Consider the following 14,478-nt stretch of genomic DNA (forward strand, 5'->3'; position numbering starts at 1 on the left):
CCAAAGTGGTGGGATTACAGGAGTGAGTCACCACGTCTGGCCCGCTCTTTCTTTGACTGATGAGCATTCTTTTTTTCCCATTGGACATAATGCAGAGAATTCCACCTCTAAAGTGTCCTTTAGGGCACTTAATTCAATCTGACAGCTATTCCTTTTCTTTTCATTGACAAATATAATGTTCATATTCTTTATAATAATTTCAATGAATGTGAAAGGATTACAAATCCTAATTAAATTTTTTATGTCATAGTATTTCAAAATAATCATGAAGCTTTTCCTTAAGAATACACAGATATGGCTCTACTCATCTTAATAATTGTTCTTAAAATTTAAATAATAAAATTGCTAGTGAGTCATTTAACCTCTTTTTAAGGTTGGATTTTTGTTTTTAAATTTATAAACTTTGTTAGTACATTATATATTTCACCTAGTCCTTGTAATTTTCAATTAAGTGCATTTAGATAGGTGTTTAGCAAGGTATAGCCTTTTTTGAAGCCACTAATGATCCCTAGAAATATTTTCAAAGTAAGTATAATTCATAGCATATTTTAAAATCTACTTTTTAGCTGATAAAGTCTGTAAACTTGTTGCTGAGTGAGCCCACTTTAGCGTGAAAGAGCAGGGAGAGGTCTCCTGAACCCATTTCTTCACCAAAAGCCATAAAGAGAAGGATTTATACAGGTTTCCATGTTATTAGTGTCACTTTTTAAAAATAGCAACCTTTTTGTGGAATGCAGATTCGCAGGCAAACCTTTATATGACAGAGTTTTTCTCTGAATAAATATTATTTGAATCTCAAGATTTTCAGAAAGAACTTGATCTAAAGCCTTTACACCTTCTTGTCATTGTAGCTGTACTAGCAATACCTGAACTTGGACAGTACTTTTAAAGTCTGACTTCAGAGTTTACACACTTGTGTATAAAATTTATACACTATAAAGTTTATACACTTAACTATGTGCACTTAACTTGGGCAGTTCTTTCAGAATATATTTCGACATGTTATTTACTTCTTTGAATGTTTCATCCCAACAACTTCGTTTAGTTCTTCTTTGTAAGACAGATGATATTATTCCAAGCATTTCTTATCAGGGATTCTAACTGGTGCCATCAAACACACCCTGTTACTAAAATTTGCTATATTAATATCCAGAATGGACAATCCTGAGAGAGGGATAAGAGAGGTGAGGAAATGCTAAGATAAATCTTTAGTAAGTTGGATGCTGGGAACCGAATGTTCAGGAGGCTATTTCAGAAGCCAAGAGTCATCAAAGAAAGTGGGAGAGGAGTCTGACTGGAAGGGACCAGGAACAGGCTGGCCAGCGTCTAAACAGGACGAGGAGGCAGGGAAAGCCTAGAGATGACCTGAGCTCAACAGAGCAGAAGACAAGAGGAGCCTTCTAGAAAACAACTGCTGTTTGGCTGAGGCTAAAGGTCAAGCCACATTTTGAATCACCCATCTGGGGTCACCTTGCTTCATTCTTCACCTTAAAGTGATGCAAAACAGCTCTCCAAGACAGGAAGGGAGGCCCCTGACAAGGGCCTAAGCCATTTTTTCATCAGGGTGGGAGTTCATGGAAGGGAGGAGGAATTCATTAGGGACATGGGGATTGGAAAAGAGGGGGACAGAGGATTTTGATAGAGCCCACTGCTGCTTTACGCACAGATGGCTTAGGTGTTGCTTTAGCCATTCTACTTCCCTACCTTCTCTCCATTCATTCTTCAAATGCTCCCAGCCATCTTCTCACCTCTATCCAATTCTCGACCCCAGCTATCAGGTTACGGGATATTTCTGACTACCCACTTGCTTTTATGAGGATGAGTTAGGGCGAGCGTGTATCAGTATGGACAAGTATTCTTACAACTTTCCAGCCCCCTTTCACCTGTGCTTGTTGCCTTCACCTCTGTTGTAGCAACTGTCACGCTGCACTGTGACTGTTTGAGGGTCCACAGCCCTCTCTAGGCTGAGAGCTTTTTAAGTTCAGTGTCTTTTTCTTATTCATTTTGGTATCCCCTGAACTAGCATTATTCTAAAAAATAATTGATAGAATCTTAATAAATTCTGCACGGTCTCAGAATTGTAACTAAGGCTTATCCTTCTGATAGTTAAGGGAAATGGAATTCCATGAAGCGGAAAGAAGTTAATCTTGGTAAGAATAAATCACAGGCTCATTGACTCTCAGGATTATAGAATTTATTCAGAACAGCCACCACCACCACAATTACAACCACTCTCACATCTAAGGCTTGAGTACAAATCTCTTTCCTAAGTAACTCCCCAGGTGTGCCAAGGTATAGCACTCCAACACTCACCTGACCCCATGCCTGCCTCGACCAGTATGGACTCAAGTTTGGGACCATAGTCAATCAAGAGCTTAAGTTTAGGAAATCCTCTTGAGGCATCAGAGTAAAGAAGAAAACTTTAAAATGAGAAAAGGGAAAGAAAACTAGAATTCAGTAACAGGGGTACTTCCTCTAAGAAGTTTAAAAGACTTCTGTGATGTCATTTGTGATTGAGGTTACTTTATACGGTGAGATAAACGTCTTTCTTACTTAGGGCTCATTTATTCTGGCAAACTGTACTCTCTCTAGAGGGCATGATTATAAGTAGCAGTGAGTTAGAGCGAAAGGCCTTTTTTTTTTGGTTTGCGGTTTTTCGTGTCTTTTTCTGTCTCTTATCCTCCCGGTTCCCTGTTTCCTGCTTTCTATCTATGCACTTTGTAAAAATGTGGCAAAGGGGTCTTCTCTGGGGCATTTGAATGCCAGTCAATTCCAACTCCTTGGGGGAACTATGGGTTTAAATAGTATTAAATCATTACCTTTCTAATTAATAGCTAATAAATTATTATCCAGTCAGGATTAATTGGCTTTCTACTCTCTACCTCATTTAAAAAGAAAATCCTTCAGTGTGCATCTTGAAAATGTCTCTCCCTTCATCTTCGTTTTTCCCTTTAGACTACAAGGCTTTTGAAGAAGCCGCTGAACACTTCCAGCCTTACATCAAATTCTTCGCCACCTTTGACAAAGGGGTGAGTACCTACGAAACCCCAATTTGAACAGTGTTGTAGGAATGAAGGGTTAAAGGCTGAGCTTCCCACCACTCTTTTTCTTCTTTTAGCGACGTTAACCATCCTCCCTTGCCTCTTTCTCTAGAAGGGTTAAGAATTATGTCACTAAATCATGACCAGATGAAAGATGAGTACAAAGGTGACTAATTCAGAGGATGGAAGACTATTCTAAAAACTTCCAAGGAAAAGTGATGGCCCCCCTTATCTTCTCATACACTGAGACAGGAAGTGTGTGGGCACAGAGCGTGCCAGCCCACTGAGCCATGCTTCCTTTTTCCTTATGGCGCATCCTCTCTCTTCCTGGGGTTGCATACTTCCCCTTCTACTGGGCCGGGATGGGGAGTCGAATGGGAACTCATCTGTGATGAGTTCAAGCAAGTGTTCTGTGAAGAATAGGAGGACGCCAGTGAGCTGGAGCAGAGAAGGGGCCTGGTGGGATGAGATGGCTTTCAGTTCATGTCTGTGATGAACCACTTCTATGGATGTGGCCCTGTCTTTAAGCCTAGGATCCAGAAGACAGGTCTATAATACAAGTAATATAATCTAAACTTGAAGAATGTTTATCCTAATTAGTTGGATTACAGTTGGGAGGGATCTTGAGCAAGAATATTTTTTAAAAAAATAACTATCGTGTTAAGTATCTATTATGGACCAGGCGTTATGGCTGACACCTGTAATCCCAATACTTTGGGAGGCTGAGACGGGTGGATTGCTTGAGCCTTGGAGCTGGACAACAGCCTGGGCAACATAGTGAGACCCATCTCTACAAAAAATACAAAAATTAGCTGGGTGTGGTGGCGCACACCTGTAGGTCCCAGCTACTTGGGAGGCTGAGGTGGGAGGGTCACCTGAGCCCAGGAGGTTAAATCTGCAATGGGCCATGATCATACCTTTGCACTCCATCCTGGGCAATGGACTGAGATCCTCTCTCAAAACATAAAAATATAAAAAATAATAAATTTTAAAAAATCATGTGCCAGAGTCTGTGCTAAGAAGTTAACATGGATTTTCTCACCTCATCCCCTCAACACTCCTAAAGAGAGGAATTCGTATTCTCATTCTACAGAGGATAAAACCGAGGCCCTGAAAGATTAAGTGGTTTATTCATGGTCATGCAGTAACTGGATTGAGAAGCTTGCTATAATCTCAGACCAGCCTGACTCCAAAGTCAATGCTCTATCCTACTGTACTCCAGAGAAAGAAGCCATATATGCAAATTGCCTAGCTGGTGTTTGGCACACAGAAAGCATTCAGTAACAGTTAGCCAGCTATGAGCACCATTGTTGATAAGAAGTCAGTCATCTAGGCCCAGGAGGTGGAAGGCTCGGATAGGATATTAGCAGAGAAAGGGAGGAACGGAGACGCCTAAACTGAATCCATTACTGACATTCGGTTCTGATGGACTAGGTGTGGCTAAAGTGGCTTCTGGGTAAGAATCCAGCTGAAAGGAAGAGAGAGGCAGGCCAATTAATTTGGCCAGGCAACAAAGCCTTAGTTTTTAGAGGGGTGGTTCAACGTTGTGCTCAGGGTAGGATCTGTTTTTAGAAATGCCTCCTAGTATACCTGTACAGTTTCAGGCCTGTGGCCCATGAAAAAGGTAAGATCAGGCTATGATTAAAAAGAAAGATGCTTTACTAAAACTCTGTAAGCCACTGTGTCCTAAGTGCCAGTGTTCACATAGCCTTGTGAGATTTCAGAACATTTAAAAAGACAAAGACACATGGAGGGGAGAGCAGCATCAGTTGGGGTGGAAGGGGTGTCCAAGGGGAGATGGGGGGGTCCAGAAGGCATGACTGCACCCGGTAGAGCCTCAGTGGTGTCCAGCAGGAAGTGCTGGAGCAGGAGAGGGGAAAAGTAATAAATGTCGTGAAGTGACTAAAAGGGTCTGTTTGTACAACACACTCCAGGGGATCTCAGAGGGACCTGGAGGTGCTTTGTTGAGGTCTGAAACCAGGAGAGGCAAGGGACAAGGAAGCACTAATGAAGTCACAAAAGTGCAAAAAACAACTGGCACTAGCAAAAGTGGATGTGACAAGAAGACCTGGCCATTGATGAGATGATAAGAGGAAAGAAGGCCTCAAACTAACTTAAGACAGCAAGTCATGGCTTCAAGACAGCAAAATTTACGAAGCTCCTGAAAACACTAGGAAATCCAGGAAGAAGAATCTATTGAGGAACATGAGATGGGGTTATGAGTTCAATTTTCCAAAAGTTGGGAAAACATTCTACTGGAAATGTCTTTAATTAATTCAGTCATTCATTCACTCAGCAAGTGTTTCTTGAGTGCCCTTTATGTGCCAGACACTCTCCTCAGTGCCAGGGACACAACATTAAGTAAAGCAGATTCTTGCCCTTTAGAATTTAAAGTTTAGTCTGGGGAAGAAAAGATGGAAAGATAGAAAGTAAATAAAGAGAGTGAGATGTCATAGCTGCTGATGTAAATTTGACCGTAGGGTCCCAACTAGTCCATATTAGTATCCTTGAACAAGCTCTTTTTTTTTTTTTTTTTTTTTTTTTTTGTCAGTTTTTTTTTTTTTTTTTTTTTTTTTTTTTTTTTTGAGGCAGAGTTTCGCTCTTGTTACCCAGGCTGGAGTGCAATGGCGCGATCTCGGCTCACCCGCAACCTCCGCCTCCTGGGTTCAGGCAATTCTCCTGCCTCAGCCTCCTGAGTAGCTGGGATTACAGGCATGCGCCACCATGCCCAGCTAATGTTTTTTGTATTTTTAGTAGAGACAGGGTTTCACCATGTTGACCAGGATGGTCTCGATCTCTTGACCTCGTGATCCACCCGCCTCGGCCTCCCAAAGTGCTGGGATTACAGGCTTGAGCCACCGCGCCCGGCGAACAAGCTTTTAAAACCACTAATCTCTGGACAACAGCCCTGAAAATTTTAATTTTTTTTAGGGTTGTGACAGTGTCTTGGAATCTGCATTTTAAAGCCTCCCAGGGAATTTTAAAGGGTGTGCAGGTTTGAGACCAGCACTGATCTGTTGATACTAATCCTGCATCAAGCCACATGAAGGTCCAATCTCTCTGAAGATACAGTTGGAGCAGGAAAGTGTCAGAGGGCCAAGGTCAGCATCCACTCTGCTGTCCCTCACAGCCTGAAAATATCAGTTCCTACAATCCCACGTGCCTTCCCCTGGCCTGTTCCTCTCTCTGTCTGAGAGAACAATAAGACGAAAAGTCACTCTCTTTTTTAAATCACACTGGAGCCAAAGGGAACTGCAACTCTCTAAACAAAGTTAGTGGAGAAGGTGGATGTTGGGAAGACCTAAATTTATTAGGTTGATGCAAAAGTATGGTAAAAACCATTACTTTTGGCAAAAACCGCAATAGCTTTTGTACCAACCTAAAACTGCGTTGGTTTCATTGGCAACAACTAAAATGGCTTGCCAACTTGAGGAAAAATGATCCGTATCAAAAGTCATACAAATGTCAGAAAATTGGCATTGTACTTTGTAATTTTCTTATCTTTGTCAAAATCTATTCCAACTAGTTAACAAAAGCATGAAAGAATTCATTTTTATGGACCTATATGGTTCTTAATAACATAATTTATTCTTATATAATGCTAATACTGAGGAACCTTGTCTCCTCCTGGAATACTGCCTTGGATTCAGTAGGCCCAGTAAATACTTCCTGAATAAATGCTTCAACCCATCAAATCCCCTTCAGTCCTTACTGTCCAAGACAGAAATAATAATGAAATTGGGGGCAGGGCGGGCATGGTGGCCCGCTCCTGTAAGCCCAGCTACTCAGGAGGCTGAGGCAGGAGAATCGCTTGAACCCAGGAGGTGGAGGTTGCAGTGAGCAGAGACCATGCCATTGTGCTCCAGCCTGAGCAACGAGAGCAAAACTCAGTCTCAAAAAATAAAAATAAATAAAGTTTTTTAAAAAAGAATGAAAGAAAGAGATTTGCAGAGATACAACATGAGGGCACTCCATGATGGTGGTAAGGAGATAGTGAAGAGATCCCTCGGAAATTTTACTCAACATTTCCAAGACTTAAATTAAGGACACAACAATTTCTACGTTTATAGACAGAACGTGGACCCAGGCATTGGCATTCAGGGACCAGAGACTCCCCCCACCAGCAGGTGGGTCTGACTCTGGCTCTGCTCCCTCCGGATCTGTGATCCTGACACATTTCTTATCCAGATTGTGCCTCAGGTTCATCATTTGTAAAATAAGTGAAATAGTCATTCCTACCGTATACAATCAAAGTGAGAATTAAAGAATAAACCTAAAACATCTGGCAGCAGTGTCTGGCACATGATAAGCACTCCATATATTTGTTATTATTACTGTTTTCATTCTGATCACTTCTCCTTTTATAAAAACAGTCTTCTGGTTCCTAGAATATATAGTAAGTGAACTCAGAAAACCAGAATTCAACATCACTTTCTAGCCCATTCCACCATAGGCACAGCTTTGCAAAGAACTGTGTATAAACTCAGACACTAGCTGTGTGTTTGCTCTTTCCCCCTCCTTGGCTCCCTGCCTCATCACCCCATCATCTGTATCACCCCCTATCCTAGAGAAGAGGGAAAAACAGTTAAAAAAAAAAACTCCACGTCTCCCTCTCTTTAAATCAGCCTGACGATAAAATCTCCTTTGACTGACTATAGCTGTCAACATGGCCTGTTTCCTTTATCTCTGAGTAGGATGCGGGAATTCCTTCCTCATAAGTACTATATGAAATGTCTTTTGGAATATAGTGACCTGGAATTAATAGCAACTGATGACAAAAACCATATGGATGTCAGTGTTTCCTCAGTGTGGACCTCCTTGTGTAAGAGCTTATGCAATCCCTAACTCCTCCCCTTCCCCAGGTCACGTCACCACGGGTTACCACCGCAGAGCGTCGGCTCTTAGGCAATTCCTCTTCAGCTTCAAAGGAACCACTGTTCATCCCTGTGCTTTCTTGAACCATGGCTCTGAACTAGAAAAGAATGGCATTTGGTTTTCTAAAGAGGGTTGCACATTCCTGGCCTCTCAAATCATTTCACAAACAGAGGTCCTGAGTTCAGCAGTCGTGCAGGCAAACAGCAACCATTCTGCCTTGACAACACACGGAACATGTGGCCGCTTTAATCCAGAGAGAAAATGTCTTCCAGGCTATGGGCTGGCTCTCTGAGCTCTTTATCTGTTGTAGGATGAGCAACTTATCTTGCCAAGTTCCAGTGCTGAAAGTCCTGAAAGTCCTGCCTCCCAGGAAATCCTTCCACCCACAGCAAAGCAAGATGGTCAGTTACCTCATGACCTCTGACACACTAGGCAGCTCCCAAAACCTGATAAACCACAAAGCAAGCTGGGTACTGAGAGATTTAACTCTAGGGCCAGCACTTCAACCTAAATACCAATTACGGTTATGAGCAGATCAAGGGCCGGCTAATGGGTTGGGTTCTGAGTCTGAGTACCTACATGCTTTAAAGATCTTCATCAAGTTCCTGTTCTATCAATGCTGGTTCTGTTAAATCCACACAACCCAAAATAGAAAACATGCTCCATTGGTATTTTCTTCCCATCCAGCCCTGCCAAATGCAGTAGAGTGATGGTGATCGCAGAATTAAATTTCCCACTTCTCATCCCAACTGCTCCCTGCCCCTGCCTGACCCTTATTTGTTAGATAAGTCTTTTTCTTTCCTATCTTTCCTTCTCTGACCACAAAAGAAGATTAGTCTAGCCAGGCCTTGGGTGATGGAGTTCGTAACACTTCCACATTGAAGTTAAAACTGTACATCTCTTTAAAATGTCTTTGCCAGAGAACATACACACTTGTCTTAGATGGACAGCACATTGCTATTCTAGACTAGCATTCGCGTAAACTTTGTCTTATTTCTAATGGTTGCAGGTTGCAAAGAAATTATCCTTGAAGATGAATGAGGTTGACTTCTACGAGCCATTTATGGACGAGCCCATTGCCATCCCCAACAAACCTTACACGGAAGAGGAGCTCGTGGAGTTTGTGAAGGAACACCAAAGGTGCCTGAGATGGCATGCAGGGGCTGGGGGGCTGAGGGCTGGGGAATGGAGAAGAACCTCTCTGTGCTAACATTTCAGACCCACCAAGAGCAGCAACCTAGTTAGTACCCCAGCAGTACAGAACTCAGTAGTATGGCTTTGTTGATCAGTGGTGCCTACCAGGGACATTATTACTTCTGAATGTAAGTCTGCACCTACAAGAAGGGTTTGATAAATCCCTCAGTTAGCAAATCCCCTCAAAGCCAGGGCAAGATATAAATATAATTCTATACTAGGAATGATAGCAATTTAGTGAAATTTCCTATATACCAATAACCATGCTGAGTGCTTTAGGAAAACTATTTTATCTAGTCTCCAACCTTATGGAGTAATTATATTATCCCAATTTTGCAGATCAAGGAGTTAGACTCAGAAGTTAAGTAACGTAGCCAAAGATGAGCACTCTCTGCATAGAACTTCTGGGAGAGGAATGCTTGTTACCACTTAGTGTACCTCTAGCATGGATCAGCAAACTTTTTCTGTAAAGAACAAAATACTAAATATTTCAGGTTCTGTGGGCCAGATGGCGTCTGTTGCAACTACTTAACTCTGCAGCTGTGGCATGAAAGCAGCACGGATCATGTATAAACAGATGGGTGTGGCTGTATCCCAGTAAAAGCTTATTTAGGAAAACAAGAGGCCCTGGCTGGATTTGTCCCACCAGCTGTAGTTTTTTGAGCCCTGCTCTTGCGGGAGTAATGATACGGGAATACGGAACATGGCGGTAGGCTCACTGGCTTGTCCACCACCCTAGCCGACATGTGCACGAGGACGTTCCTTGGACGTGGAGCACTGTGATTGCCCTCACCCGGACAGTCCTAGTTACTTCGGAAAGGCAGCACTTGAAGGGACAAATATTAATATGCTCAGCACTATTTTCCAGTATTTTGAAAGAAATGAAAATGAACAAAATGTAGGTCCTATCTGCTCGCCCAAACATCCCTAAAGGACTTTTGATGGATCCCCCAGATGATTAAAAAAAGGCAGTTTTGACCTACAAAATCCGAGATTTCCTGTTTTTCCCCTCAGGTTGCCTATTCTGGCCTGCTCTGGGCTCTGCAGAGTGGTGACCGTCTGTGGCATCTTGCCCTGGGAATGAGCTGACCCTGTGCCCTCTGACCCACTGTTTGTAACAGACCTCATAATCCTTGATCAGTGGGGTCTATGGAAAGGCTGGTGGCTTAGGCCCAGCTCACTGTCTGACACAGCAGAGCAGAGCAGATCTGTTTCCTTAGGGGACAAGTGGGCTTTTAGCGCTCTCCATGCCTTGCCAATGAACCAGCATCTCATTTGACATTTCACCATGCTGTGGCTGCAGTGTCTGTCACAGGGATCCCTACTCAAGGAAGTTCCTTCTTTTTATTTTTTTTCAGACCCACTCTACGTCGCCTGCGCCCAGAAGAAATGTTTGAAACATGGGTAAGAAAGGGGCAAACCTCTTTGCCTTGTAGGGATGAGTATAGTCCCCAAGAGCAGTGCTTCTTAGATTAAGTCCCCAAACAAACCAAGTTTTATTTGGCTGAGGTGGATGTCTAGATGAGTATCTGAAACATGGATAGTCCGGGTACGATGGCTCACACGTGTAATCCCAGCACTTTGGGAGGCTGGGGCCAGGGATCACCTGAGTTCAGGAGTCTGAGAGCAGCCTGGGCAATATAGCAAAACCCTGTCTCTACAAAAAATAGCCGAGCATGGGGCATGTGCCTGAAGTTCCAGCTACTTGGGAGGCCGAGGCAGGAGGATTGCTTGAGCCTGGGAGGTCAAGGCTGCAGTGAGCCGTGACTGTGATGCTGTACTCCAGCCTGGGCAACACGGTGAGACCCTGTTTCAAAAAAATAAAACAAAACAAAAACAAAGACAATGTCATGCTCAATTAAAACACAGTTCTCCATGGATCAACTAAGCCTCTTTGGTACTACTCACTAGGCAAAATTGCTCTGAGTTTATTTTCCATAGTGATATAGCTTCTGTTCATTGACCACCAGAACCACAGAGTAACACAGTGGAAGGAACTCGGGCTATAAAGTCATAGACACTTGGGTTCAAGTCCAGAATCTGCCACCTAGTAGCTTTGTGTCCTATATCAAGTCATGTGGCCCTTGTGAGCTGTCTGAATTTCCTCATCTACAATTGGGACTTTTTACAAGGATGAATGATATGAAGAATTCAGAATATGGTAGCTGTTTTTTTAAAATATCAGCTGAAGGCACTGGCAAACAGCTGAGCCAACTTGTCCTCTAGGTCTGTGTCATGGATAATATGCCGAGCAGCTCAAATGGTGTTAGAAAGAGGGCCGTGGAGATAAACCCCCCAGCCACACCTCAGCTTTGTACAGAATTTTATAAATAACAAAGGCTGTGGAGCATTTGTCAAAGCATTTCATGTCTCCTTTTACTTGGATCTTCCAATAGCTCTAGAAAGTGATGTACAACAAGTAGTAATCAGCCAGGCATAGTGGGGCACCCCTGTAGTCCCAGCTGCTTGGGAAATTGAGGTGGGAGGATCGTTTGAGCCCAGGAGCTTGAGGCTTCACTGAGCTATGATCATGCCACTGCACTCTAGCCTGGGCAACACAGCAAGACTCTGTTCCCACAAACAAACAAACAAGCAAACAAAACCAAGTAGTATTTTAGCCCCATTTTACATATCGAGAAACCGATGCTCATATTGATTAATCATTGAGGGACACATAACTAATAAGCATTAGTTCTTAGAACTTAAATGTAGGCTGTCTGGAGCCAAACCTCATGTTCTCTGCAGAATGCCTCCCCAGAGTGACCATGTGCCCACAAGGGGCCATTTGGGATGAGGGATGGGGAGGAAGAGAAAGGAATTAACACGGAAGTATTTGTCTATTTAATTCTTTGAGGTGATGGATGAACAAAACCAGGGAGTAACTTGACACTATTTTACTGGTCTGTAACTTACTTGGATGTTTGAAGGTAGAGCAAACATTTCACAAGATACCAAAGGGTAAATAATCCAGTCCAGAGGAGTGGACTATTTAATAACAACTCAGCACAATAGAAACAAACTTTCCTAACATTTAAACCTTTCAAAGATATTAAAACGGTCTTATTGCGAGGCATGGTGACTCATGCCTGTAATTCTAGTACTTTGGGAGACCAAGCTGGGTGGATCACTTGACATCAGGAGTTCGAGACCAGCCTGGCCAACATGGTGAAACCCCATTCCTACCAAAAAATACAAAAGTTAGCTGGGTGTGGTGGCAGGCACCTGAAGTCCCAGCTACTCAGGAGGCTGACATAAGAGAATCACTTGAACCCAGGAGGCAGAGGTTGCAGTGAGCTGTGATTGCCCCACTGTGCTCTAGCCTGGGCAACAGTGAAACCCCGTCTCAAAAAAGAAAAAAAAAGAGAGTCTTGTATTTTAAAATAATAATAGCAAAAGGATATAATAACGCTTTAAAATATTTCTTTTAAAAATTGTTTTTACTTTTTACCCTAAATTAATTTCAGACATACAAACATAGTGCAAAGAACCTCATTATCTTTTCACCTAGATTTCCCAAATGTTAACATCTTACCATGCGTTCTCTCTGTCTACATAGACAAATAGATAGATAGATGATCGACAGATATAGATAGAGAGAATTATCAAAATCAGGAAATTAACACTGATACAATAAGTTTACTACCATTATTCAAGTTGGCCAGTTGTCCCACCAACATCCTTTACTGCAAAAGAAAAACTTCTCTTTTTCTTGGCCCAGGATCTCACACTTGAATTTCCTTATGTTTCTTTTTCTTTTATATGTTATTATTTTTGAGACGAATTCTTCCTCTGTCATCCAGGCTGGAGTGCAGTGGTGCCATCTTGGCTCATTGCAACCTCTGCCTCCCAAGTTCAAGCAATTCTCCTCCCTCAGCCTCCCAAGTAGGTGGGATTACAGGTACACACCACCACGCCTGGCTGATTTTTGTGTTTTTAGTAGAGAGGATTTCACCATGTTGACCAGGCTGATCTGGAACTCCTGACCTCAGGTGATCCTCCCACTTTGGCCTCCAAAGGTGGGACGTATTACAGGCATGAGCTGCCACGCCTGGCTAATTTTTGTGTTTTTAGTAGAGAGGATTTCACCATGTTGACCAGGCTGATCTGGAACTCCTGACCTCAGGTGATCATCCTGCCTCAGCCTCCAAAGGCGGGACGTATTACAGGCATGAGCCATCACGCCTGGCTTGCTCGTACTTCTTTAGTCACCTTTAGTCTGTAACAGGATATTGGTATTTGTCTTTCATGATACAAACTACCACTTTACATTGAGGTCATTACTGATGTTCTTTTCTGCTATCGCTTTATCTTCAGTATTTTTCTTTATATTGTCGTTATTCCTAAGAGACAAATCTCAATTATTTAGGTTCCAGGAAAGGAGGGAGTGTAACACTACGGACCCCTTCTCCCAGGACTTTCCTTCCAATTATAGCAGTATCACACCTGAGACCATGGCGTTCTGTAGATGGTGAGCCTGTGTCCTCACATATCCCACACGGCTGCAGAAGTACTCCCTCTTGGCATATTAGAGGCAGATGTTCAGAAAGGAAGTTCACTATTGGGTTTCACTGGAACTCATTTTCTGCTTTCTTTTCATTTAATGAATAAGATAAATGACAGTCTTTTGCTATAATATAAAATAATGGTGATGGCTTATATTCTCCACATTATTGTATATTGAATTGTTCTCTACTTGGGGAAAAGGCAGCACACTGAATTTAACCAGGTAGAGAGAAGGGCAACTGAAATGGTTTATTCCTTCCCTCCCCATTCTGGAACGGCCCCATGACTTACCCCAGGAGCCCTAACCAGACCTAGTCAGCCCCTCATTCAAGTCTCCATCTAGAGAGGGAAGGCAGGACGGGACCTCCAGTGTCATCTTTGTTTCCTTGAAAGGGAGAAACAGGAATCAGTCCATCCAAGGGACTTCCGAGGAACCACTTTCCATCCTCTTCTTCTACCTGTGCCCCTAGCAGGGCACTGCTCTAAAGAGTGGCGTGTCTGTGGGCCACGTGGCCACAGCCACTTAAACCACAGGTGTGGTTGTAGAAAGTGACCAGTTAATGAACTTTAAAGTCTTTATCTTTGGCCAGGCAAGGTGGCTCATGTCTGTAGTTTCAGCACTTTGGGAGGCTGAGGTGGGTGAATCGCTAGAGTCAAGGAATTTGGGACCAGCCTGGGCAACATAGGAAAACCCTGTCTCTGCAAAAAATACAAAAATTAGCTGAGTATAGTGGTGTGTGCCTACAGTCCCAGGTACTTGGGAGGCTGAGGCAGGTGGATCCCTTGAGCCTGGAAGGCAAAGTCTGCAGTGAGCTAAGATGTGCCACTGCACTCCAACCTGGGCAACAGAGTAAAACCCTGTCTC

At 43.0% G+C, this 14,478-nt stretch overlaps 1 protein-coding gene across 2 annotated transcripts in view; it reads left to right on the forward strand.

Moving 5' to 3' along the window:
* The window catches only part of CASQ2 (calsequestrin 2), a 65,674-nt gene that overhangs the window by 29,000 nt on the left and 22,196 nt on the right, over positions 1-14,478 (forward strand). For both annotated transcript variants that reach the window (XM_037737001.1, XM_017524207.1), the window contains exons 5-7: positions 2,956-3,029; positions 8,926-9,056; positions 10,469-10,514. In XM_037737001.1, coding sequence (XP_037592929.1) covers positions 2,956-3,029; positions 8,926-9,056; positions 10,469-10,514 — 251 coding nt within the window. The remainder of the gene's footprint in view (positions 1-2,955; positions 3,030-8,925; positions 9,057-10,468; positions 10,515-14,478) is intronic.

Source organism: Cebus imitator, unplaced genomic scaffold (assembly GCF_001604975.1).
Source record: "Cebus imitator isolate Cc_AM_T3 unplaced genomic scaffold, Cebus_imitator-1.0 Scaffold32, whole genome shotgun sequence".
Classification (NCBI taxonomy): domain Eukaryota; kingdom Metazoa; phylum Chordata; class Mammalia; order Primates; family Cebidae; genus Cebus; species Cebus imitator.